At 37.6% G+C, this 27,955-nt stretch overlaps 1 protein-coding gene and 1 long non-coding RNA gene across 5 annotated transcripts; one reads left to right on the forward strand and one right to left on the reverse strand.

Annotated features, from left to right (window-relative positions):
* Positions 1 to 314: 314 nt before the first annotated feature.
* Positions 315 to 27,931, reverse strand: LOC110839301 (succinyl-CoA:acetate/propanoyl-CoA:succinate CoA transferase). Of its 4 annotated transcripts, none has more exons than XM_022083391.2 (10): positions 27,716 to 27,931; positions 25,845 to 26,039; positions 15,585 to 15,737; positions 14,275 to 14,423; positions 13,762 to 13,852; positions 11,863 to 12,051; positions 11,009 to 11,224; positions 8,930 to 9,067; positions 8,144 to 8,272; positions 315 to 7,850 (listed from the first exon to the last, which is right to left on the reverse strand). In XM_022083391.2, exons 2-10 carry the CDS (start codon positions 26,029 to 26,031, stop codon positions 7,666 to 7,668), a joined length of 1,437 nt encoding a protein of 478 aa, XP_021939083.1. In that variant the 5' UTR covers positions 26,032 to 26,039; positions 27,716 to 27,931; the 3' UTR covers positions 315 to 7,665. The 4 variants fall into 4 exon arrangements, with proteins under 4 accessions (XP_021939083.1, XP_021939080.1, XP_021939082.1 ...); XM_022083388.2 differs by lacking the exon at positions 27,716 to 27,931 and adding an exon at positions 27,049 to 27,184; XM_022083390.2 differs by lacking the exon at positions 27,716 to 27,931 and adding an exon at positions 26,439 to 26,558.
* On the forward strand, positions 17,707 to 26,134 carry LOC147873673 (uncharacterized). The gene is made up of 2 exons (XR_015535563.1): positions 17,707 to 17,921; positions 25,823 to 26,134. It is a non-coding gene; the product is annotated as an uncharacterized LOC147873673 (long non-coding RNA).
* Positions 27,932 to 27,955: the final 24 nt, after the last annotated feature.

Here is a 27,955-nt window from a genome sequence, read left to right on the forward strand (position 1 = left end):
ACAAATATCCAGGGACTTGGAGATGTGGGTCACAAAAAATGCGAAAATACCACTGCCAATTCTAAGCCGAACTTTTATTTCATTATAATGAATCGAAATTATCATTTTTAAATATTATACTGGATGAGCAATTTTTATACTCTGCCACACTTAACAGACTTCTGGATAGGGGTTTTGTGGGTGTAAAATTTCATTAGAACTGAAACTCATCCTCCAGTGTCCATGCTGGATTGATGTTACTAACTATACATCAAAATGTTTGAACATGTTGGTAAGCATGAGGCCATAATATACAAATATTTTTCATCAAGAGAAACCAGAAAATCAAATTCATCTTTATTTATCAAAACTGTCAATACTCACCATTACAACACAATAAGGTATAGGACAAAATAAAATATTTCTTTGTAACAACATTTGCTTTGTCAAATGAAAAATAGCAGTTCGAACAACATATTAAAATGTCTTTACCTTTCATGCAAATACAATTACCTGAAGTCAGGGTGGGCCAAAGTTCGTGAATCAAATATGTGGAATGTATTATGACAAACCAACAGACATTTAAAATCATTAAATATGAACCCATACCTTATGTTTGCAATACTTCAGTAGTTACATGAGATATGTATACAGAATAAATATTAGTCTTAATGTATCGTTACATAAGCTGAATGGAACATTGCCTGCTATTGCTTCCAGAAGACATTTTACACAAAATTAAATCACAATGGATGAATATTATACAATGCATATTTCTGTCAGTTTCCACTTACAGATTCCAGAAAAATTCAATTTAAAACATACAAAATAGTGTGTTAAATAATCTGCAATAAGAAGCCTATCTAAAGTACATTACATAAACATGTATTGCTCTTCAAATTGCTATTAATATAGTACACAGACTGTCATAAATCATGCATACAGAAATAAACATACATAAATGGCTATCTTAATTCTTACTCAGCAATATAGACTGAAAGCAATTGCACTCACAAATTATCACCATTTCTGACAATTTTTTGTAAATCCTGTTAACATCAATATTCATTATGAATTTGTATTCATACTCCAAAGTAACAAATTCCAGAAAAATGAGATGTGTATTTCTTTAAAAGTATATCTGCTGAAGCAACATATCAGTAACTCTCTAAGAATCAGGCTTTTTGTAACATTTGTGATTCATTAATAATAATTATAATTTATTCATGTTGGTTTAAATGTTCTGGAATTGCATATAAATGTATCCCAATATCTTAAAATGTATTCAAATACTGTACACATATTTCAACATTAATTTGTATTAATTTATTTACTATTAATGGGATATTTAAAAATCTACCCCCATCATTTTATATTAAATTCACTGGCATTCTAAATGTGTCCTGCTTTCACATCAAATCTATTCTACTTTGCAATTAGTTCTTACTCACAACAAATGGGTCCTAAGGAAAATTTCAAACAAGTTCACAATTCTTTCCATAGTGGATATATGATTACAGTTGCTTACTGCAGAAAACTCCTTTTTTAACTACTTTACACACTGAACTTCTAAAATGTATTCTTATATTTCTTTCATATCTTAATAATCACTACATGTGCAAGCAGGGCATCTGAAGTGACACAGTTGTTCAAGAACTATTTCATATACATAGAAAATATAACTGCTCTATAATGATAGTGTGGTACACCCAGCTTTAAGAATAGACCTAATTGTCTTACAGGATTTTACTTGTAATGGTGCCTTTAGAAAGAAGTCAGATTTAATGTTTCTGTTTCCCCACATCAGGGTGCACAAAATATTCTCTTGTATGTCGCAACACTGCTGCCATAAGAGATATTCTTGTGCTACACTAGAATTCCTACGCAGAGAAGTTCATGTAGGCCTACCAAACAGTTATCTGCTTCTACGGTTGTTAATGAGGCTTTGGTAGTTTTGTGAGACTCGGGAAGAAGGTTCATCATTCTCAAACACCCGTAAGTTTTAAAATTTATAGAAACCAAAACTGAGAAAGAAAAATTAGTAACTCTCTAATATTCATATTCTCTAAGAAATATTACTCTTGAAGATTGTCCATGTGCTAAATGCGCTTACCATAAAGTTTAAATAACAGTGATGAAACCTTGAAGTCTCAATAACACAACCACAAAAGCCTCAAACCTAACTCAGCAGCATAATCCACCACAGAGACAAAGCTTAGTTTTACACCAAGAGCTACTCTGTTAATAGTCTATGAAGCTGATACAGTAAGCTGCAGTGTAATATTAGAGAATTTTAACCGACTCTTATAATAAGCATTATCATCATCATATGCTCATACAAGACAAATTCAATTTACAAGCTGGTGAGCAGCAGTGTGCAATAATTGCAATGAATTCCAGTTCTTCTCCACCATTTTAAACCATGTTAACATGCTGGCAGTACTTAATTCTACTGTTAAAGAATGACAATTTACATGACATAATTATTTAATTCAGTGCATCACGACTTAATCTGAACAAGCATTATTCTGCTATTAACTGCTGGTATTTTTTCATAAACTTTTATTCAATGTAGAGGGTCATAAACATAACTTTTCTGCAAGGTGCAAGAAACACAATGCATCACAAATATCTAACTTGTTCACGTTAGGCATCTTTTAGAAGTTCAGTGTTAACAAAACGCCCCACAAATTTTTCAAGGACAAAAAAGATCCCCCCAAAATGTCATTATTATTACTGTTATTTGCATTATATAGTCCTGTTACTTCAAATTATTTTTGTAAATATAATTATTTATACAACATTGATAAAAATGGCAGTTTTTTCAGTTACAAGCTCAATCTAAATAAATACATCTTTTAACATCCCTTTTATTTTCAATGTTAAAAATCTCTCACAAGTTTGTATCACAGGGCCAAATAATGTGAAAATAAGAAGGGTTAGACTCATATTTACAGTTACAAGAAAGGTAATTTTTTTTCAAAAATCCTAGTATGATTGCATATGCAACCACAAGCACAAAATCTCTGATGTAATGATGTTTGAACTTGACCAGTCATTGTCTTGTGCCATTAATGTCATCAACACGGCTGCTTCACTTCATCACATGTACCAAAGAAGAGCAGGATACAGTGATTAGACATGTATACGCTGAAGGTGTCAGAGGTGCAAAAATTCATTGCAGACCGTGAACACAGTATGGTGACAGTATTTTGCTACAGTGTGTATGAGTGGACAGAGATTCAAAAGTGGCTGAACAAGTGTCATTAATGAAGAACGATCAGGGTGGCCATCCATATTGATGACTGATGCGAACACTAACAGCAGATACTTTTTTCAGACTTATCAGTCATTGCATTCTTTCAAAAACACCAACATATACACTTTATATATATATACTGCACTGTCACAAGATTTGACTATAATGGGTGCCCTCCCCCATTCTTGCCTGCTTGTGGTGATGTCACAGCTGGCCAATCATCATACATAAACATAATTGCTAGGACGTTCCATAAACCTCTGCTAGCATCTGGAATGATGCCAGACACTACAGCTATCCAGAACCTTCCCAAAGCTGTAGTCTGGTCCGTGTTCTCATATAAGAATGAGATCCTGCAACGAGCCAACCTAACGTCAAAGTAATGAGCAGACCTCACAGTGACTGGTGAAATGGATGGAGTGAGCAGTTACTGGCTGGTGTCAGGAGACCAGAGAACAGCATTACGATACAGATAACCAGTACTGTGACTGTGAAGTGACAGACATCAATATAGGAAATAATCAACCGTAATGATGTGAAGTTCGCCACAGTGGTCTAGCGGTCAGAACACTAGCCTTGTAAGCCTGGGGTCCCGGGTTCAATTCCCGGTGGTGCTCAAATTTATAACTTGTGTTGGGCAAGGCCGTGGTCTAGGCATCACAGAATTTTCCTCCGGGGGCTTCCCCGGTTTCTCCGTGGCATCCCAACAATTACTCCACTCACACACAGAAGAAGGCAATGGCAAACCACTTCTGATCATCTCTGCCAAGAACATATATATGTATGAGCAGGTCCTGACAACCTGAAGAGGTTGGAAGGATCCTGTTCATAATATATGGACCTGTCGTCAGACAGAACACTACAAATAAATAAATAATGTGAACTAATTTAAAGAAGGAACCTGCTGTGTAACCACCAATTATATTACAAACAAATACTGTAATGACACAACCACTGCCACGAAACCTTAAAGAATCAAAACTGAATTAACCTTCAACGTTCTATGTATTTTCTACGAGTCAAACAATGCTGCTCTATATGCATATACATTTTTTCTTTTCTTTCAGAAATGACAAGTTATCCAACTCCATTTTGTTAAATATACCATTCATGAATACAACTGGCTATTTCAACTATGAAAAAAGAGTTCTCTAACAAATGCAAACAAAATGAAATTCCATTCTTATATAACAATTACATAATCACAAATCTTGTAAAAACAAAGTTTATTAACCAATAAATGTGATACACCTCATAAGTACTTCTTTCAAAATATTATTTTTCACAAGAAAGGTAAAGTTTCTATGAACAACAATTGTTTGATCTTCATTTTATCTATAGTTTGACTTCAGCTAATCTTTGTATTGGAAGAACATTATCACTATTCAGTGTGGAGGCACATGGGGTTCTCATGGTTTAATACTGCTAACCACATAAATTAAATTTACAAAATAGAGCAAATAAAAGGCCAAGCTATAGATTTAACTGCTAACTGAATATCAAATCATCAACATTCTTCAAGTATAAGAAGATTTCTTGATAATGCTGGATGAAAATATAGCTCCTACTACACCGAGCAAAAATGTGTAGTAAAATCCCCACTTAATGATTCTCATTATAAAATTTTACCCCATTCTGTGATGATTTTCTATGATCCCAACCATAATGAAAAAAATACAACTTACATCTATTAAGCACTTAATTAAATCTTCTTCCTAGCCTTGTATTATGCAAGTAATGCAACTGGAACTGAAAATCAGTGGTTAAACAACAAATAAAACATGGAAAATTCTAAAAATTTATGAGCTACTAGTCTTTGATTCACCACTGGCAAGTGGTTGAGCATATTCTGAACTTCATACCTTACCTCCACAATCTTAAGAGTTAAATGTTTCCTTTCAGGATTTTCTTCAGCATGAAGTTTATTTAAAACCTGACAAACATTAAATGGGGATTTTGATATACATTTAAAATAAAATTGCACTAGTAGGCTAAATGAACAAAAACAAAATGCAAGTACATCATACAAGCCACCTGTGTGTCTCAGTATTTAAAGTCATGTGTCCTGACACACCATCAAACCAGTTAATTTAAATGTCCTTTATGAATTGTTTCATTACATATGTAACAGGAGACATTTAATCTTACCATGTACTGCTGCATTAGATGTGTAAAAGGGTTAACTTCTATGTTTTAACTCAGATTATAAAAACTGAGAGACCCGCGCCATAGCCGCACAGTCTGAGGCATCATGCTTCGGACCGGCGATACGGAATGCACGCTGGCTCGAGTCTCGGGAAAGAAGAAATCTTCTCATGAGCTTTCGACCGGTGCCAACCCAGCATCGTGAGGAAATTGGGGAGCTACAATGGGTAGCGTAATCCAGTCAGGAAAGCTAGCAATGGCTGGGGGTTCGTCGTGCTGACCACACGTCACCCTATATCTGGTTGGATGATCGTTCACCTCTGCTTAGGCATGTGAACGTGAGGCTAGCAGTCAAGCTAGTCGGCTTTGGCTCTCTGGAGCTGTTATGTCACGGATTTTAATTTTTTATAAAAACTGAGAATGATAATTAGTATCACAACTCAACAATTTATTTGAAGAAAAGCAAAACAAGAATTACAACATGCCATTTAAAATATAAACTGGAAGTAAGTGAATTTTAAGCAACATATGCTTAAATCCAGTTTATAAGTAGGATGACACTTGTACAATTAAAGTGCAGATATCAATTACATACCAAACATTAACCCTTATCTGCCCACTGTCTTAGGAATCCTGACACTAAAATATTGTTTAAATAATTTATAATTTCCGAAGTTATTTTCATGTGTATGGATATGGGACTCAGACAGCACTGCAACAACAATCTGCCATCAATTGGAATTATTTAAAATTATTCAGTGTGCTTTTCTCATGATGAATGAGACTATTCAAACTAATACATGAAATAAATCAGAACTGTATAGGAAAAGATATGTAATTTTATTCAAGGGATAAGTGTTAAATTATACAGTGTGTCCACAAAGTCCCTTCGGGCTTTTGAAAAATTGTGGCTCGCAAACAAATTGAGCTAGCCACATGTGGTTTGCGGCAGATTACAGTGAAACTCTGAAAGTTTTTTACTGACCTCAGTAGACCTCGATGTGGGCTACCTTGGTAACGTCCAGATGACATTCGAGCTCTTGTCATGTCTGCTGGAATAGCCGAGATCATACAGGTCTTCAAGTCATCAAGTCCGTTAACTGGTGGAGACGGTCCAATGCCTTGGCCTCCACGTTCACCAGACATAACACCACTGGATTGTTTCCTGTGGAGTTATGTCAAGAGCAATGTATTCCGAACACCAGTAAACGGACTTGATGACCTGAAGACCCGTATCAGGAATGCGATCTCGGCTATTCCAGCGGATATGCTCCACAGAACATGGCAAGAGCTCGAATGTCATCGCCCACATCGAGGTCTACTGAGGTCAGTAAAAAACGTCCAGAGTTTCACTGTAATCTGCTGCAAACCGCATGTGGCTAGCTCAATTTGTTTGCGCGCCACAATTTTTCAAAAACCCGAAGGGACTTTGTGGACACACTGTAAAACTGGCATTCATAAGAATAGTTTTCAGAATTTGATAAAACAGCACCTTTGTAACATCAGTAATTTTGAAGTCTGGAAAAACTGCAATCATTTACAGCTGTTTTGTCATAATTTCACAAATGATAATAATTCTAGAGACTAATTAACGTTGCTTCTGGTATTTAAATAAGTATTATGGGCTTATGGTAAAATCATAAAGAAATTCCATCCAAATACTCAGTCTTCTAGCCAATGTTCAAAATAAGTGAAATGAAAACAAAGCAGCTGTAACAACTTGTACATCATGACATTTGATTTTACAGAACAAACAATGGTTTCTTCTAACCCAGCCTGTCTACAGAAATACTGTCACTTTGAAGCTTAAATGTCTCATTTTTTCTGTGCCATCAAGGAAAAGAACCTTACACACTGCATCATTTCCATAAACTTTGTAATCAGTGACTTTGCTCTGAGACAGAGACTATTATATTATATCTCCACAATTTGTCAGAAAAACTGAAATAAAACTCTAAACTGCAAGATACTGTTACTGTACCTACGCTACATCTGTGCTAGTGCTGTACATAATCTTACTATAGGTAAATGTGCATATACCTTGATAATTTGATTGTTCCTGCCAACAAAGTATCACTTCTCTATTTATGCTGGTTATGAGTCAGTAAGACAGTATGAATACTATGAAGAAAACTTAACTTCTGTGATAGGAGTTAGTAAATTGCCATTCTTTTCCCTACAGATAGACATCTGTCTTGTTTGTACTAGAGAATTTTAGAAAAACCAACATTTTAGTTGTAATGGTGCCAGAAGAATCTGGAACAAACACCACAGTGCAGCGTTCAAGGTGCCGGCATACATTTGAACCGTTCAAATGCAGCTTTCTCTAGAGATTCTCGATGATCAGGATGAGAAATGCTGATGAGCGCATGAGCTCTCTGGCGAAGCGTCTTCCCAAAGAGATAAGCAATTCCATGTTCTGTGACTATATAATGGACATGAGCCCTTGTGGTCACAACTCCTGCACCTGAACAAAGAGAAATGTTCTGGTAAAAAAAAAGATAATTCACTAACACATCATATTGTTCCTCCAGTTAATTCATCCTGCATTTCATGTGTGCTTTCAACGTCAGGACAGTAGTTAATTCATTCACTTAACTGCATCGGTTATTCAGAGGCGTCAATTAATTAAACACTAAACCAACTAAATCTTTAAGTATGGTACCTTACATTTACATGTATAATATTTTTATACATTATAAGTTCAACTGTATCAGGTCTACCCCAAGATTCCAAGGACCTTAATGCAAAATAAATTACCATGCTTAATAAGGGGAGAAATCTTGCTTTCTCCCTTGTTTGTTACAGATGGAAGTGCAATGATTGGTTTTCCTAGTCCATCTAAAGCTTCAGCCGCACCACGGATAAAATCCACTTGGCCTCCGAAACCTAAATTCAAGGCAGAATATTATTAATTACACAGCACATTAAACTTGTTTTAATCACAGGATTTAACAATTTAACACTACTGCAGGTGAAATCCTTAATGGTACCTGCACCTTGTCATGGTAGTGGGCTTGAGTACCTCAGTGACCCCAAGAGCTATGCTAGCGGTAGCATAGCTACTGGTAGGGCCTCCTTAGCCAGATTGGTCGTGGGGGAGAGGTCAGACTAAGACAGGTACCCTGGTCTTCCAGGTTGGGGGTTGGTCACAAGGCTAACAACCTTGCACCGTAAACAGGAAGGTGTTTCGAAACCTCGGACAAACGGACCTAACAGAAGGACCGAATGGAAGAGGAGAATTGAGGAGGCCATGGACCGAATATGGACCAGAGAGCCATAGAAGAAGAAGAAGCAGGTGAAATCAATAATCAGAAATTCGTTTGAAAATGTTGCTAAATGACAATAATCATAAATGTGACAAAATCTTAATCTTACCACACCCAAATCCACAACAGGCCATTTTTCATTGCATCATAACAACTATGCCGTTAAGTTAAATTGTAAGAGCACAGCTTTAAAACTTTTACCAAAAGATAGCAACAACACAGAAAACTGTCATGTTTACAATATGGTGTCCTAGAAAGTGGGACTGTAAAGATTTACCTGAATACATCCTGGTTCCAATGGAGTCTGACACGACTTGACCTGTCAAGTCAATCTCTATACATGAGTTAATGGCAGTCATTTTTGGGTTCTGGGCTATAATACCTGTGTTATTTACATATGCAACATCACGCATCTCTGTAACAGACAAAAATATTTGCCACTAAAAATATATGTGTATATACACTAATTAAAGCATGGAAGGCTCTCCATTTCGTAATGCGTATACTAAAAAAGGGAAATAACAATACGAAACGTTTAGCTTATACGTCGCTAGTGAGACCGATACTTGAATATGGAGCTGTGTGTTGGGACCCTTACAGGGAAGGACAGGTAAGAGCACTAAATCGGGTGCAGAAGAGAGCGGCTAAATTTGCTAATTTCACGAACGAATCTGGTTGGGAAACATTGGCACAGCGTAGATTGATAGCCCGAATGTGCGCCCTTTTCAAAGCATACACGGGGGGCCGGGCTTGGAAAATGATAGAGGATAGATTATTAAAGCCATGCTACCTGGGCAGGGACGATCATACTCGGAAAATTAGGACTAGGAAACAAAGAACGGATGTAGGCAAATATTCCTTTGTAAATAGGACCATAAGAAGCTGGAACCAATTACCTCCAGGCGTGCTAGAGTCTTTCCCCTGTAAATTAGGCACCTTTAGAAAGAGGGTCAGAAAAGTAGTTACAAGCTAAGGGTTATTAAGTTGGGAATAAATGGTGATAAGTGAAGTGAAGTGTCTTAGTCTCCAAGTGATGAAGGGCTGTAGTTCTTTGGGATAAAATTTTCATGTACTGAGAGCGGACTTTATATTCCACTCTTAAGTATTGTGATTAATTAGTGGATGTGTGTTTTTTTATTGTGTGTCAGATGTTTTATTTTGAGTGTGGTATGTTGTATTGTTGTGTCTCATTGTATTGTTGTGTGAGTGCATCAGTTCATGACGTTTGTAATACATTACAGTTATTGTCTTATGTCTAGGTGGTATTAAGTTCTTTTTTTTAAGTTAAGTACTTGAGGTTGGATGGTTTTGTAATTTATGAGTTGGTTGATTTTGAGTGGGATGTGTTGTTTTTGTTGTGTCCTTTTTTATTGTTTTGTTCTGTCTCTGTGTTGATGTATCTCATTGTATGTTGTGTCTTATGGTTTTTGTTGTGTCCTTTGTTTATTGTTTTGTTGTGTCTCATTGTGTTGATATATCCCATTGTTTGTGTGTCATATTGTTTTTGTTGTGTCCTTTTGTTTATTGTTTTGTTCTGTCTCTGTGTTGATGTATCTCATTGTTTATTGTGTCTTATTGTTTTTGTTGTGTCCTTTGTTTATTGTTTTGTTGTGTCTCATTGTGTTGATGTATCCCATTGTTTGGGTGTCATATTGTTTTTGTTGTGTCCTTTTGTTTATTGTTTTGTTCTGTCTTTGTGTTGATGTATCTCATTGTTTATTGTGTCTTATTGTTTTTGTTGTGTCCTTTTGTTTATTGTTTTGTTCTGTCTCATTGTGTTGATGTATCTCATTGTTCTGTTCTGTCTCATTGTTTTGTATGTTATTGTAGGACACTGCCACCGGGTATAAACCCATTTGCAGTCAATAATAAATAATAAATATACATAAAGAATGTGATAAAATCTTCAACCAGGATATTAAACACTATTTTTTTTGTAGTGTTCTGTCTGACGACAGGATCTTATGAACAGGATCTTTCCATCCTTTTCTCGGACTGGGACCTATTCATATACGTTCTTGGCAGTTGATCCAGAAGTGGTTTGCCATTGCCTTCTTCTGTGAGAAACCGGGGAAGCCCCCGGAGGAAAACTCCGTGTTGCCTAGACCACGGCCTTGCCCAACACAAGTTATAAATTCGGGCACCACCGGGAATCGAACCCGAGACTCCAGGATTACAAAGCTAGTGTTCTGACCGCTAGGACACAATGATCTGATGAAACTGTGCAAGTAAGAAAATAATTCTTATAGCTCCGTATATGATTAAACCTTCACAAATTAAACAAAAACAATTCCCATGACTGAATTAATTGATTATAACTGGAAGTCTATCATTACATTAGTGAGAAATTACTTACCTACATATGGATTATTGTCAACAAAATCATACAAGGCACGGGTTCCAATAAGGAAACTGCCAATGATTTTGCCTTTATTGATTGTCTTGCGATTATTTGTGATGCATCCTTTATTTACAAGATCAATAATACCTCCGGAAAACATCTCTGAGTGAATACCAAGATCCTTATGATTTGTCAGTTCTGCCAACACGGCATCAGGAATGTTTCCGATACCTACAGGAATAGCGGGGGGAAAATAAATTAAATAACGGAAGGAATAACAAGTTTTTACATGATAAGACTGCATGAAAAAATTTAATCATGCTTAATTTCACATAAGATGACAACTATAAGACAGCCTGTAATTTTATAAGGTTAAAATTTTTCTATTTTCTGTCCTTGAATATCAGACTTCTGCAAAACTTCAAACTTTCAAGTTTTCACTCATCAATGCCTCTTTCCTGTCACTCCAATAAGCATGATTATCTTAGATTGGTGTGCTCAAGACATGCACTAAACAGAATCTAGATGGGCCCCACTGAACTTTCTCATACCCAGTTAGAGACATAAATGAAAACAGTAAATATATGTACTGGAAACCCAAAGGCTTCTACCGTCACTAAAATCTCAATTACTTCATTTAATTTCTCACTAACAATATATTATATACACAATGTATGTGAAAATAAAAGTTCACATTATTAATAAAACCTGAAATTGCCGTGGGTTGGATGGAATTCTTTTGAGGGTCACTTCTAGCCAATGGTCCATTCTTTACACATCCCTAGCTTACAACTTTAAGAATTAATATTTCCAGAAGATACACGTAGAAATAATGTTGCCAATACAGTAATGAACATGGAAATCATTACCCATTTGAAGAGTTGCTCCATCCTCTACCAGGTTTCCTGCAATCTGCTTTCCAATTTTAGTCTCAATATCAGTTGGTGGACGGCCACCATGTTCGGGAAGTGGCGAATCCACCTTCACAGCAAAATCAAAATGTGACTGGTGAACCGTTGCATCTCCGAATGTCCTTGGCATCTGTGGATTCACTTGAGCTGTGGAAAATTAGAGCAAAACATTACACAATGAAGAATACAAAGCTAGAATTTGCCTTGCACTTTACCATACATCAGTCGCTGAGGCATTCTTAACCTTGGCACAAGACTGACATGAAAAGTCAGTTTCATGTTCTGGCCACTTTACCCCTGGGGAAAAAAAATCCCCATTTCACTTTGAATAAGAGGGTAGGAAAGCTCAAATGCCAGTGAGGATGCAGTAGTAAAGAGTTGAATCCCTGCCCCCATTAGAACGACACTTGTCTGCAGGCAGTCATTCCTCTTACATGATGTTCAATATTTTAGATGCATTGGACATTTAAATTTCAAAATGAATTCTTGTGAAATAGTAGTGTAAAATGATAAATAAAGTAAAAGTTTGGCCTTTGTGCATTTCAACTTTCCATTCGTACAATTTAAAAACCAGTTTCAGCATTTCTATGAACTCTTTCCCTGGTCACTTTTTCCAGCTTTATTAATAACTTATAAATGGGGCTTGAAGTCACCAGCCTTTTTCAGGGAAGTTGATTCAGTGAGCTGGTTAGCAAAAATTCCTAATAGCCTTTAAATCAACAGACTTTCTTTCAGTTTCCTCCTTATCTTTTTATATTTATGTTAATACTGACAGAATTTAGAGAGGTAAATACATTTTTAATTTTGTGTGTAGGACTCTGCATAATTTTTCAAGCTCTGCTCATGAGGATAACAACCATATATCATAGTCACTTTGAACCAAAATCTAGTAACCAAAGCATGGCAAATGAAGGAAGCATAACAAATATAATTCTATGCGGCAGTAACGAGGACAACACGTGTTTGCAAGTTACTGATTTATAAGCAAATAGTCCGTCAGGTCCGTATAACAGAGCAGCTAGTTTCTGTCTTCTTTAATCATAGTTGACAGACTTGAAAAAATTACTGCAACATCATTATTAGTCCTCAAGTCACAAAAACAGTTTCTGGGACTAATGTTTACAATTTCTGCACTAGATATAACCTGAGCTAAGGATATCACTTAGTACCCCCAGGGGTACGCGAAGACATCTTAGGGGGTAAGTGAAATTTAAAAAAAAAAAATTATTTTATGATAAACACTAAATAATCAGTAATGTAATTTATTTAATTTATTTTAGATGTAGATTATATACTATGTATAACTTGAATTATACACCAACAACTTTGGGGGTACAAAGTTGAAGAGAAATTATATCTGGGGGTACGTGAACAAAAAAGGTTGAATACCACTGATTTAAAACACATACTCAAACACTTTTCTTGGTCTGCCAGGTATCAGGTGGCTGAATTAAGAAAATACTGACATTTCGAGAACCATCTTCGTCCTTGTCGTCAGGGTACTGATGTTACTCAGTTCAACCACCTGACACGGCTGGTAGCCCGAGAAGAATTAATTACAGGCGATTCATACCTACAAAAGACAATATTCCAGTGCAAGCCAGCATAATATTGCCAAATACTTCTCCTTTTTACAGGATAAACCTGTCAGTTGGCAATAAGCTGGAAATATTTCGAGTGAAAAAAGAAGACAGTTTTAATTTACCTCCATCCCCACTTTAATGCCAATATTGGTGGTGTAAAAAGTGTGGTACTCTAAAGGCATTTGTGTATAATTTCCATATTACACTTTGGTCCAACTACTATTTAAACAACAGAATTAATAAAAATCTTTGACATAAATGCTTTCATTCTCACCAACAATTGTTTTGGAATGCATAAGTGCTGCACGAACACAGTCTACACTCGTTCCAAGGCTGCAGAATCCATGTTGGTCTGGAGGAGATACCTATAATAAATGCAGTAACATACCAAGTGTAAATAAGTCTTAGATCCATTAAGTTCCATTAATTCTTAGAGCGATGCAATATTATTAATTTTTTACAGCTGTGCAACTTAATAATAAACATGTAAGCGCAATCCAACGTTAATCACAGAGCAGAATAGCTGAATAGCATGTCTGATTTGTATTCAATTTAAATTTAACCACCCACTCACTTAATTTACAAAACAGGTAAGTAAATAAGATGCAAGTAGTTTACTACTAAGGCACTGAACGCAGGATCCTATAAAAGTACAGAAAGCCCAATGCTGCAACTTGTAAGGTACTACCTATTTACATCATTTAAGTGGTTGCTAAATAAGAATGTTGCATATAAATAACATTTATATCCGGAGGCATAAACATGTGAGATATATTATCATACTCACTTGAACAAGAGAGACATCTGGCCTTATTATCTTCCGATGAAAGAGTAATGGTATCTCGGACAGGAAAATAGGTACACAGTCAGAGCGACCCTCAGCCACAGCTTTACGAACATTCGCAGCCATAAAGAAGGAACATGACCTAAAAATTCCTGGAAAGGCAATATTTTTTGATTTACTGAAATTTTTTAAGAATATAAAGATTAAAATATACAAAACTACAATTTTACCCATTATCTGAAACTTGGTCTCTCACATTAAGGGAAGAACAAGAATTGAGGGTGCTCCTGAAGAGGGTGCAAGACGAATTTCATAGTGAGAAGGTTCATAATTTGCACTCACCATCAAAATTTTGGGATGATAAAATCAAGGAGGAGGATTTAATGGCGTATATAACATGCAAAGGGAAATGAGAAATACATACAATGGTTGGAATGCCTTAAGGGAAGAAGCCACTCAAAAGACAGGCACAGATGAGGGGATGATATTAAAAAGACCAAAGTGTGGCATGCAGAGTGAAGTGTGAACTATATCTGAACACATACTGTGAACTAATGTTACTATAAATCACATTTCATCTCCCTTTAATGGACTGAACCAGCTTAACTCATATATGTATCGAGGCTAATATTGTACGTATCTAGATGTTATGAGTCAGGCCACATTATGAGAGGAAGGAAAGAAGATTCTGATCAGAATATTTAATTTTCTAGTATATAATGAAATGTACTGATAACAACGACAGATACCTTTTATCATTAACAATGAATCATTCAAGCCAGATATGTAAAACTTGGTGTGAAGAGACATCACACATTTTGTGTTGTCTAACCACTATCGAGGTTATGCCCGATAAATTTTATGTTGTGTTAGCCGATCATAGAGGTCACATGGTCTAAGATGTGGGTCTTGACCACACAAATTCTAGGATTGTGTGTCCAAATCCCACTCAAGAAGTGGATATATGTTTGAATTTTTGCGTTGAGCAGTCCTGTATAAAGGCTGCGCAATGGGCCGACATCTCATTCAAGAAGTCCTACCACACGTCTAACACGTTTGAAAGTCTGTAAAGTCTCCAGCTGGACAAAGCTCCCAGCAGCTGTAAGCGCCTTGAAGAAGAATATATGTTAGCAGAAACTTTGCATATAAATGGACAACAAAATTGTGTGATTCACAGTTTAAAGTTCCTTCTAGCCTTCTCACATTGAATAAGGCTTATAGAGTACGGCAGGTGACATCATAAATCTTTGTTCTCGTCTTAAAGGGAATTCACGTGACTGGACTCATGACCGAAGAATGTAACTTGCGCTTACCTTCACAATCAGGTTCTGTGTATCCTGCCACTCCCTCAGTGTGCATGTGACACACCATCACTTTCTTGAGGCCCGAACTTTTGCCATAATCAGTCATTTCTTTCACCAACTCCAGTGGAGTTGCCGCTGCTCCTTGTATGAAGACTGTGTTACCTATAAAAAGTGCATCTAGTAGAAAATATTCTAAGCAGAACACTGCATCCACGAATGCACTCACACGGGGCAACTCCTCAGGGTGGGCACAGTATGACCAGCAGAAAGCACATCGGGGACGAAGAAAACAGAGAGAAGACAGCCATTGTTCGACGAAGAACCGGAAGTTATGAGGCGGAAGACAACAAAAACGCCTATTTTATAGGAACATAAACGATATGACAAACAATTTCAAGCCAAGAAATACTATGTGTAGGAAAAGATCTCTATATTTATTTACTTATTCTTTCTTGGATTTCTCTGCACTATATAAAAGTAGGGGTCCGCTGTGGCAGCGCGGTCTGAGGCGTGGGCCCTGTGCCGCTTGGTCGCTGGGACCGTGGGTTCGAATCCCACTCAAGCTATAGATGTCTCTCCGCGTTTTTCTGTGTTGTGCTGTCCTGGGTACAAGTAGAGGCCTTGCGACGGGCCGATCCCTCATCCAAGGAGTCCTACCAAAATGTCTATAGATCGAGCCAACGAAAAGTTGGGACCCGAAGTGCTCAGGAACTTGAAGAACGGGTCGTTCCCAGTATCCCCAGTATATAAAAGTAGGCATTTATAAAAGGTTATATCATTAATAACACCCGAGCTTCGCCGCAAGACTGACTGAATTTCTTCGAGGGCCATGTTTTGTTCATCCCTTATTTATAATACTAGTGACCTAGAAACTTCGATCTGTACACAAGTTCAAAAGTCCGATCGACTCGGTCAGTTTCGTCGGTATTGATCTCCGTTCTAAGCCACCACACATCTGTCGCAATACAAATTTTTTGTAAAAATGCATCTGTTTGCTTCGCCAGGTCTGTGTTCGCATATAACTCGAGAATCACCAAAGAGATTTTCAAGAAATATGATATTGAGGAGTACTAAAAATTTGTAGATTAGCTTCAATTTTGGTTAAAATCGGACACAAATAACGGATACTTTACATGAAGAGACCTATTTACGGTTCTATGAGCACTTGAGCAATTTATTTTGGATGTAAAATAAACGAAGATGACTCGGGACTATTTTTGTGAACAAGATAACAAGCAAGGTAATAATTAGTAAACAGGAACTTCACATAGCAACAAGTTTTATTACACAAGTCTCCACGACTTTCGGCCCTCGCAAGGTCATCATCAGTGTCGATTTGTCGTGGCATGTGCAATAAAGGTTGTTCGTACATGAAATGATTGTGTGTACTCAAAACTACGCGGTGTGAGGCTTTGTAAGATAATTAGGCATGCACAGCTGGTCAATACATTCCATCTCATTTCGAAATCTGAATGTTCAAGGAAAGATGTGAATAACTGAATTGAAAGATAATGAAATAAACTTTGGACATGATGGCATACAGTATAAAAATTTAATACGGACTTCTATTACACTTTTAATTAAATTTAAATTTCCACGATACTTTTCATTCATTACGCAATGCCCGTCTTTTTCTTTAAGACTCATTGCTACACCGCATATTTCCTGTACAGTCATCATCACGTATGTACTTCATTTAATATTAGCAAAAGAAAATGTTATTGTTAAAATTTATTAAAAATTTAAAATGTTAAGGATGTACAAATGCAAAACTTAACACAAGCGAAGGTTGTCTCGTGTATTTGACTGCATTTAAAGTTTTGCATTTTTAAAGTTGACAGAAGTAAATAATAAGTTATTCAACGAAAACATTCTCTTCTTACGTCCTCCTCTATTTGCTAGAAAAAAAAAATCATATCACGTAAATTTGCTTAACTTCCCAAGAAATACTTATCAATAGGATAAACAACAAAATTTTCGTTTCCGGTTGCGTTGTTCGGTTTACAGGCGCCACAGATGAAAAATGAAAATTATTCTGTCTGTCCATCTTCCATGCCATTTATTTATTCCACGCAATATTTTTAAAAAGGCTCCACGTGGTACGGATCCACCTATACAGCGGTCAGGCTCGTCCATTCCTTCCTGTTCCCCTCCTGAACAAAATAACGCACGCGACCAGCGCCACCTAGGGTACACCGACGTAATGTCTAGCGCATTTTAAGCCACGTAATAGACTGATGTGCGTCACTAGCGTCTTAACTGTCAAACCACCGTATTCAGAGGACTGGCAAAAATGTTCTGAAACACACAGGTGCCAAACAGCGGAAAGGCTATTTCGAGTTTAAGGTAGGTTAGGTTAGAATTAAATTCGTGTGGCTCAAGGCAGAAACCAGTAACAGCCTTTTGCAAAGACTATAGAAGCTTCAGTTTCCATAGAAAACGGGGAATTTCTTGATTAGGAAGAATAACATTTTCACAAAGAAACGTTTTAACAACTGTTAAACCTAACCTAAACAATACAAGTTAATTATCCTGCAATGTTACATATTAAGTTTATTTAACGATATTTTCTCAGCTGCATGTTATATAGAGTGCACGTAGGATAAATTAGAACGAAGCACTGAGGAGGATGTGGAAGGATGCGGTCATGAATTATTTACGTCTGGTCTGTCTCAACATTTCCTGCAGAAACTTGGGGAAAAATAACTATAACAAACTTTGGAAGAATAAACTGCCTGTGGTTCTAAGATCGTTATTGCGACACAGAACAATTCGAGGAGTAGTAGTATGATTACTTCTGCAATAAACAAAACTCAGTAAAAATTACTGATGCAAAATTACAAAAAAACGCATCTGAAAACTCTGTAATCTAATGAGCAAGCCTTTCAGCTCTTGTTAACGCAAGAAGAGTGAAAGGAAATTAGACCAACAGTGCTGCTGCGGCGGCAGATACGTGAAACACCTTGGTATGTCAGGACCCTGACTTAATTAACCAAGGTCATGTATGTTGGCTGTTGTACCTGCTGTGCAGAAAAGCACATCAACGTGCGAACACGATTTCAGTACTGAATTCAATCAATGTTACGTACCGGACGCTGCCTGAACAGTTATAACATTGACCAAGAACCTGTTTCATAAAGTAACACATAAATGCTAACAACACTTTCTACGAAAAAGTTCACACCTTTTCCCCTACAAATGTTCCCGTTTAGGAGGTACTTATTACCCTATGATTAGGGTGATATCAAAGCGTTCATATAAAAAAGCGAAATGAAACAAATGACGAACAGATTTTTACCGTGTCCTCGCATCAAGACATTTTCTAAAACATTGTTTTGACGCACTCCATTTCTCAAAAATAGCCTACCTAAGGAAAAGGTATTAATTAATTTTCTTAAAAATTAATCCAATCCAGTCCATACCCTCACACCCTATTTCTTTAAGACCTATTTTTGTCTGATATTATCCTCCCATATACTCGCAGGTCTTCACTTTATGATTTCGGACCAAAATCTTGCATAAACTTCCCTTCTCTTCCAAGTGTGTTATATGCCCCACCCATCTCATCAGCCTTGATTCGATCGTCCTAATAATACTCCAGCGTGTCTCAAAGTCACATAACCCAAGTTTGAGCGGAAATTAGATCGACCTTCAAACAAAAGTACCTATCTGCGCAGGCGCACAACCGTTCTAATAAGCGGAAATGGAACATAGGATGATTCTCAGTTCTTAACTAGACAAATCATCGCATTCTCGTACTTTCAGCATTTCACAGTTCATGCAAAATTTTGCATATTCGTTGGGCCACTGATAACAACCCGATATTATTAAATACAATGCGACTCCAACAACAAAGGAAACGTTTCTAGGGGCAATTACATCGGAACTGTACCAGGGAGGTGCAAAGTATTGCCGTTGGGAAATGATGTATACACTATGGCTCTCTCATTGCGTTGATTTTTGAATTCTATTGGATGTCTCATGCACGCACATGTTCACCCCGACTACTGCAAATATTTTGTCAGTGTTATAGACGAATTTCAATCTACTGTACCCCGCGACAAATCGGTATTTTGACGCAGTCAATTCTTTACGTAACAATCATCATGCATTCAACACTGCAGCGTGTTTACAGATGAATGTTATTTTCGAACTCATTATGACGCAGAACAAACATATCAGGTGCACTTCACTGATACTGCAATGGTAAAAAAATATGTGCTTTACCATACAGCAGTTGGCCAGGCCAAGAAATAAAACGCTGATGTTTACCAACACGTGGTTCTCGAAAAACTTATGACGCTTGTACGACTTAAAATATATTCGTAAGTACAGACAGACTAGCAAAACTGAGTCATGCTACCTTTAGGGCTAGCGCGCATGAGCGGTGAAACAAACGCCAATGTTTGCGTTCTAAAAATTTATAGGAAGCGAAATATCTGATCACTTGCTTTCTTTATTGAAGTCTCACATTACATAAAAAAGGATACGGCTGTGAGTAAATCTATACCAGCAGAATATTCTTTGTATGCACGTTCAGTTAAAAATTCTTTCGACCAATTTCGAATTTAACTCAATATTAAAAGTTTCCGAACAAACACTCGCTGTCTTATCGGTGAACGGACTCAGGTACAATATCACACACCACTTGCGACTATCAGGTGATTTATTAACTCGTACATGTTCTGTCATTTACCTTTACAAGTGCTTACTCTACGATTTGTGAGTGGAACGCGTTCGTGTGATAAAACATATCCTGTGTGTGTGTATAGGTAGCTTAAAATGTACTGTGGAGAAGCTAGCGGAGCTGGCGGGCGGGCCTACTCTGTGTACCTAAGGTGGCACGGTCAGCATATTTCTTTTGTTTGAGCGTTCAGTCACACAAGCTCCTCGGTGCAGTCAGCATTATACTATCGCAAAAGAGACTCGCTCCTAGCCTTCCCCTTGAAAATTCCACCGGCCAAAAACTACTGCGCCGACTATACAGGAACGTTCTGGTCACGTGTAGAGAGTTGCACGCAGACAGAAGACAGCATTCTTCAGACTCTCAGCTGTGAAAATCTCAAATCCTGTACAGGCAGAATCTGAGTTGTACTCACATTACGACAGGGTGGGTGGCAGGGGGTAATTCAAAGTCTCAGAAATGAACTTTGTATTAATTATGATGCATGTACTCCGAACTATGTAAAGACTAAGGCAACTTTCGCATTGCCTGTATAATACTGAACATTGCCCTCTGCATCAACATAAGTTCAAACCAATCAAGGTCTCAAGCATTCATTCCGATTGGTTACTAGCTTAAACAAATTCCAAGTCAATTTAAACTCACACAACAAGCTGTAACGTGAATAAAAGCTTTATAAGGCAGCGTTTCTCAGACCGCGATCTCTGGTCGTGTTGATTATTTAACGCCGTTGTATTCACTAAGATACGTTGCGTCTCACAAATGCCCCAGTTTTATAATTTTATCGCCACGTTTCGAAAACCAATTTCAAAAAAACTCGAGCATGACGACCGAGTCACAAAGATGGAGAAAAAAAGCCACTATGAGAGTCAAGAAACCGAGTCATGGTGGTATGTGTTGTACACGTTACCGGAAATACCCGAAATCCGTTTAAATTAGTTTTTGTCCTACGCATAATTAGAACACCTGACGCAGCTTGGCGTAACCAAACTCCTAACAACGCCAGGAGTTTCCACCGTTGACTAGGGCAAAATAGTTTAAACGGATTCATTTCCAGTAACACACCCAACTCGACACAGATGTTCGTCCTCGTCTTTCTGTGTTGTGCTGTCGGGTGTAGGCAGAGGCCTTGCGACGGGCAGACCTCTCGTCCAAGAAATCCTACCAACCGTCGAAAAAGAAAAACTTGGTTTTGAAACATAAACGGGGTGACCAAAGTCCTCGAAAAACAGCAGAGCCACGTAAAAGAAAGATAATGTTCTATTCCAACTTCACACGAAGGTGTTGTAGACCGAAACATTTCCTTCAACGTTTTGGTGCAAAACTCACATACCAAATTCTATCGAAATCCGTTACAGTATTTATGAGATAAAACGTGTTGGCAGACAGACAAACATTTCTTCCTCTTTATGCCCTCAATTTACGTACTTCGCGGAAAGAATGCATAATGAAAGTGTTTCAGTAGGTACAATCCCGAAACGGTTTATAGACTGTTTACGAGTCAGTTCTGCACACCCCTAAATCAAGTGCACTGAGGACCCAAGTTAACTGCGTGCTAATGCCACTTTTGATAATGTAATGTTCTTACTGAAATACATCCTGTTTGCTACTCGTAGCTATCCGAGTCTATTTTCATATTAATCTATGACGTATGTGATATGAAATATGGGTAAAGTTCCTTTGTGTATTTTAATGTGTGCTCTTGTTTCATTCAAATTAAATACGTACATACAGAAATTGTGAATAATTTTCACGGTGACACAGTCACGCAAATAGTGGCTCTCGATCAAAAATTGCTGTGAAAATATTTAAATTTAAAAACAAAATATTGTTAATACCTGCAGCATTCAAGCACCGTGCCAAATTCTCGGACAATTTTTTTTTCCCCCACTACCATCGACAAATATAGTTTGCCATAACTGAATTTATGGGCAAAATTTTTTTTAAGTAAAAAGATAACTTCAATCACAGGAAATGAATAAAAAAACAAAGGCTGCCTACAGTTAGTTTACTTAGGGCACATAGAAACAGAGTGCTGATAAAGCAGATTACAGATAACGGACGTCATCAGAATCGAAACTACGGCAGGCAGACCATCTGTCAATAATGCAATTTCGTCGCTGAACATGGAATCCAATTCTCGCTCTCGGCGGTAAACACAAATTATCGTCCAACTGCACAAAATCTTTTTTAAGCTAAATGACGTAGGCTTTCCTAGCCAGGCTGGCGAAATTCTTCTCGGGCTACCAGCCATGTCAGGTGGTTTGATGAAGAAAACACCAACGTTTCGAGAACCGTCCTCGTCCTCAGGGTACTGAAGTTGGAGATCCCTTCTCCTGTGTTGGTGTTTTCTCCATTAAACCACCTCACACGGCTGGTACCCCGAGAAGAGTACATTATACTACGTAAATTATTATAAATTTTAAAAAAAAATCATGATCTATCTAAAAATTATATTTCCCATGCATAGCTTTAATGACACACTAGTTATCACGATGCAGTTATAACCTATACCAAATTTGATCAAAATCGTTCGGTACATTTGGCGAAAACATGTGAAAGGTCTCAGACTTTTCACTTCCTGCAATGGAAGGCGCAAATCTCATTCTTATGAACGCTGAACCTTTCTTAATTAAATGAGCCAGCAAGTGAACGTGAAACTCCCAAATAAAACACCGCATTTCACACTAACGCGTAATAAACAGCATTAATAATGATAAATATAATTTTATGCTTGACAGCTGGAAATTAAAGACGCTACGTTCCTATCTCCTACGGGCGAACTATTTATAGAGGCACAGCCTTCACAGCGAGAGACGAAAGTGACAGGATCCCTTGCGAATAATAGGTTCTGTGTCACGGTTACCAACTGCCCTGATTTCGCGTTATACGATACGTCTTACCGGCCTCTTAGCACACGTCATGGTGTCATCTTACGTCAAACTAATCAACTAACTAAATTCCTGTTTCATTAATTTGACTGGTTACCATGAATCCTATATTGAGACGTGGGGGCTAGAATCACTCTCAGAACACCTATTCGCGACTTTACGTTGGTTTACAACACTCGAAGCGGATTGTAAGAAAAAAACCCATACAAACAAGAGGATTTCCACACGTACAATCAGAATACTACACGGGGCAACAACCCAGAAAACCATTATCTAAACTCTTATCGCCATGAAAGCCTCACATCCACTTAATTCACCTTGATGTTCATTTATTGCCTGTATAAATATACTGTTGCAAAGCTTATCAGTACAACAGATATTATATTGCATCAATTCACACGCACATACAAGCACTTGCATTCCGTATTCGTCACGCCATAAAAATATGTTCAAAACAGATGTTGAAGATCATTTATAATGCAGGCTTTTTTATGACGGAACTTTTTTTTTTTGAAAGTGAAATTATAAAGTTTCATTTGATCTTCTTATAAAGAAGGGTTATACTGAATTTATACGGATTTAAATTAAATTCCCGATAACTTGACAAGAATTCGTTCAAATTCTGGGATTTTGTAACTTTTCGTAGCAAGTAGTTTTTTAGAATTTCAGTGTACTCCAAAGAGTACACTTCAATCTTGTCACGGTGAGGGACGCTTAACCTCCGGGACGGGACTGTCTCTTGTCGAATGTCTGCAACTATTTGTTCAACAAACCCTACTAGCAGTTACCCTCCGTATCTGGAGACCATCTCGTCCATCAGAATTTTGGCATGTTGACAGTTCCTGCTAATAATGCACACCGCGAACTCATATCTATTTTACAACCCGATTCCTTTTCTGTTTCTGCCACAAACGTGTCTTCAGCCTGGTTACTAAATGGTAAAAAAATACATTATCGGATCACAAGCAATCCTAACAATACAATGACCATTCACTGTAGCGTCCTGACAATCGGTCAAAATATCTCAGGCAGTACTAGCTATAGTCGGCGCAATAGTTTTTGGCCGGTGGAATTTTCAAGGGAAAGGCTAGGAGCGAGTCTCTTGTGCGGTAGTATAATGCTGACTGCACCGAGGAGCTTATCGGACTGAACGCCCAAACAAAAGAAATACACTGACCGTGCCACCTCAGGTACACAGACTAGGCCCGTCCGCCAGCTCCTCCACCGGCCAAAAACTACTGGCTGGATGATCTACATTCGATTCCCGTCATCCTAATGAATGTTTCCCATTGTCACCGAATCCAGACCGTCTATGGGTATCGGGGGCTCTTTCTCTGGGAATAATGAGGCCAGAGTAAAAACTGACCTCCTTACAGTGGTCTGGTGTATGTGAAGTTTTATATCCAAGCTCCTTCTGCACTTGGGCGCATGGATAGGTACTTTAAAGAGATATGCCTTCAGCCAAAACCATTAATGTGACGAAAATACAAAAGTGGACCATTTAAATTATTTTCGATTTTATATCTGTAACCAGTGAACTACTGTAGCTGGACGCGAAAGACAATTATAAATACGCCCACACATTTTTAGGAAAATTTATTCGAGCATGGTAAAGATGTCTCAGTTTGAGGTTGTTTCCATAATACATTTACGCTCGAACTACTCGACACCATTATGCTGGTAGTGGTAATAATCCACTGGCCGATACGCAGTATATCTGATATACACGTTGCTGTAAGCTACGTCTGGCACATTGTGATTGGCTGCCATTATATACTGATTTTGTTTCTAATTCCACTACTTTCCGTTCCCCGTGTCAACTGATGCAATGCAGAATTTTTCTATTCTAATACAGCCATTTCAGAACACCAAACAAGAGGATCTGAAATAGCGAACCTTTCGTGCCAAAACCTGAATACACATCCAACAAATCGTGTAGTAACACTAAAAACAATAAACTCGAAAATAAAATATCTGTTCACACTTAAATTTACTATCATCTTACAACGGCTTTGCTTCAACTTACTAAAATCAGGGAACAAAAGTAATGAACTGCAAAGAAAAAAATACAGCAGATTCCAGTTAATTATGCATCGGTTAATCGGGGCAGCCGTTTGTTTGGGACAAATCTTAAAGAACAAATCTTTACTCTTTACGTGGAACTTCGCATAATTGGAGCAGCCGCTTAACTGGGCCAAAGTGTTCTAGTCCAGACGTATCCCACTTAACCGGAATCCACTGTATTATAAATGTGCAAAAATTACGACCCTGTCAAAAGTACTCTGTGGTCTGTTTTGAATTCTCAGCGTGTGCCTATTCTTGACATCAAGTCCAAAACCTGTGCATGAAAAGGGAGCATGGAGGGGTACATTTTGGTTGACGTACTTACACCACTTTCATTGCCGGATATATTACTGTATTCCTTACAGACTTCCTGAACACGGTTATGTAACATTTGAAGTGAAGATTTCAGGAAACGATCAGAGGCCTTGGTACCATAAAAAGTTGCCTCACATGAATCGATAATACAAGATGACTAGGATGGTTTATGCTAGTATGTTTAAAACATTAACACTTAGGTTAAGTAAGGTTGATACATGCCAGGCCAGTCTCTCATTAGCTTTCTGGTGGTGCCACTGTAGCTTCGATCTAACGGGTCCGTTTTTTTACAGGTTAATTTTGTGACCCACGTACCTGATTTGATACATTTCACGGCTTCTTTGGCCGACACCCACTTCGGATCTCTTTTAAGGGGTTGAGCTGGTTCTGGGCTGTAAGTGTAGTAAGACCTGGGTGTATTACCCCTCGAAACGGTGACTGACGTAGACCCCCAATGCAGAACTCCGCCAAACCTTGTAGACACTCTTGCAACGGATGCCATAGTAAGTCCTGCACACAATAAACCACACTACACTCGTTGCGTTCAGACGAAAGTTAACAAGACCTTTTGGTCTACAAATGACATTCGTTTCAAACGGCAAAAATGATCACGTCGCTGCAATGATAGAAAGAGGAAACTGCTGTGCGATTACCCTGCCACAGGCGGGAGAATCTAGCAATTTCCTCACCGACTACATCTACGAAGTCGGTTAAGACGTTAACTACTTTATGACCATTTATCCATCCAATTCGAGTAGTGATTTACATATTTTATTCCAAACTCAATTAGGTGTGGTATTACTAGTTTTAAACATCTAGAATATACTTTATTTCCAGTGTTGCTTATTAATGCAACTACTTCCTTTCTCTTACTCAAATAACATACCGATTTCAGAGATGAAGCCTCACCTAAAGACTGACCATGTACTAAGCTGACAGTTGCAAACCTCAGAAGTGATCACAGACATCAGTGAGATCATACTGAGCAGTGAAAAAAATTGACAGTGGAACCACGGTTCCGGAGAATCTGACGTAAATACGCAAACGCAGCAGTAGCGTGAAGTGCGATGCGCATTTATTTGTATAAATAAATGTTTGTAGAACCTAAACCATTTGTGATATGTAAAATCTGAAAACAGATATGGAAAGCTCAAGAGGTAATACGTATCTCGTACGCAATATGTCCAGATCCATCTCTTACGGTTAACGCTTAACGCGCTAGATGCATTGAAAATTGTACACATTGGTTCATTAAAATTACAATGAAATACATTATAGATTCTTAAAGGTCCTTATTTACTGATCATTTTACATTACATTACCCTTACTCTTACCATTCCTGAGGAATGAACGTTTAAAGGTGACTCAGCGCTAACTAACGCTGTTTTTGCCGAATGACCTTTCCGTATAGACGTATTTACATCAAAAGAAGACAAGCCCAATTCTCTTACACGAGTTCACAAATGCACATGAAAACATTAAATGTGATGAACAATAAAAATAAATAAGAATCCCTTACCTCAAACTTTGTTCAATTGTAAGAGACCACGATGTCCACCCGCAATATACAATTTAATCAAAACTAAAATGGAGAGAGCGGAGGGCAGTATCACAGATTTCTTAATAATTCTTATATAAGATAAGTAATTGTGATATTCTAAAACGTTTTAACAGCACAATATTATCTACTCTACGACGCACTTCTTCTACAAGCGATTCACAGCTCAGCTCTTTCCGCAATAACGAAAGCGGATTGTTGACGGCAGTAATGAAACACAATAATGCCGAATAAACAGATGACATAACAATTAGTTTCTTAGGTAAAGGAGTGGATTGCAATACATTTTATTTAGGCAATTATACTGCATGTATAATAAATGAGAAAAGAGCCTTACGGCATGCTCAACCAATATTGTTGCAGGAGTGTTAGAAATTCGAATCCTGTTTCTTGCATTGTTATGCACGCAGGAGTTAATATAAAAGCTGACCATTGTCGGTCCATATTTACACATTGTTGGTATGGATCTTACACAACTTCGTAAATAACGCTGTTTTTGCCGAATGACCCTTCCTTAGAGACGTATTTGCGTCAAAAGAAGACAAGCCTAATTCTCTTACACGAGTTCACAAATGCACATGAAAACATTAAATGTGATGAACAATAAAAATAAATAAGAATCCCTTACCTCAAACTGTGTTCAATTGTAAGAGAACGCGATGTCCACCCGCAATGTACAATTTAATCAAAACTAAAATGGAGTGTGGAAGGCAGTATCACAAATTTCTTAACAATTCTTATGTAAGATAAGAAATTTTGATATTCTGAAACTTTTTAAACAGCACAAAGTTATCTACTCTACGACGCACTTCTTCTACAAGCGATTCACAGCTCAGCTCTTTCCGCAATAACGAAAGCGGATTGTTGA

This window comes from Zootermopsis nevadensis, unplaced genomic scaffold (assembly GCF_977971745.1).
Source record: "Zootermopsis nevadensis isolate Lab colony 2312 unplaced genomic scaffold, Znev_1.0 Znev_ptg000017l, whole genome shotgun sequence".
Lineage (NCBI taxonomy): Eukaryota > Metazoa > Arthropoda > Insecta > Blattodea > Termopsidae > Zootermopsis > Zootermopsis nevadensis.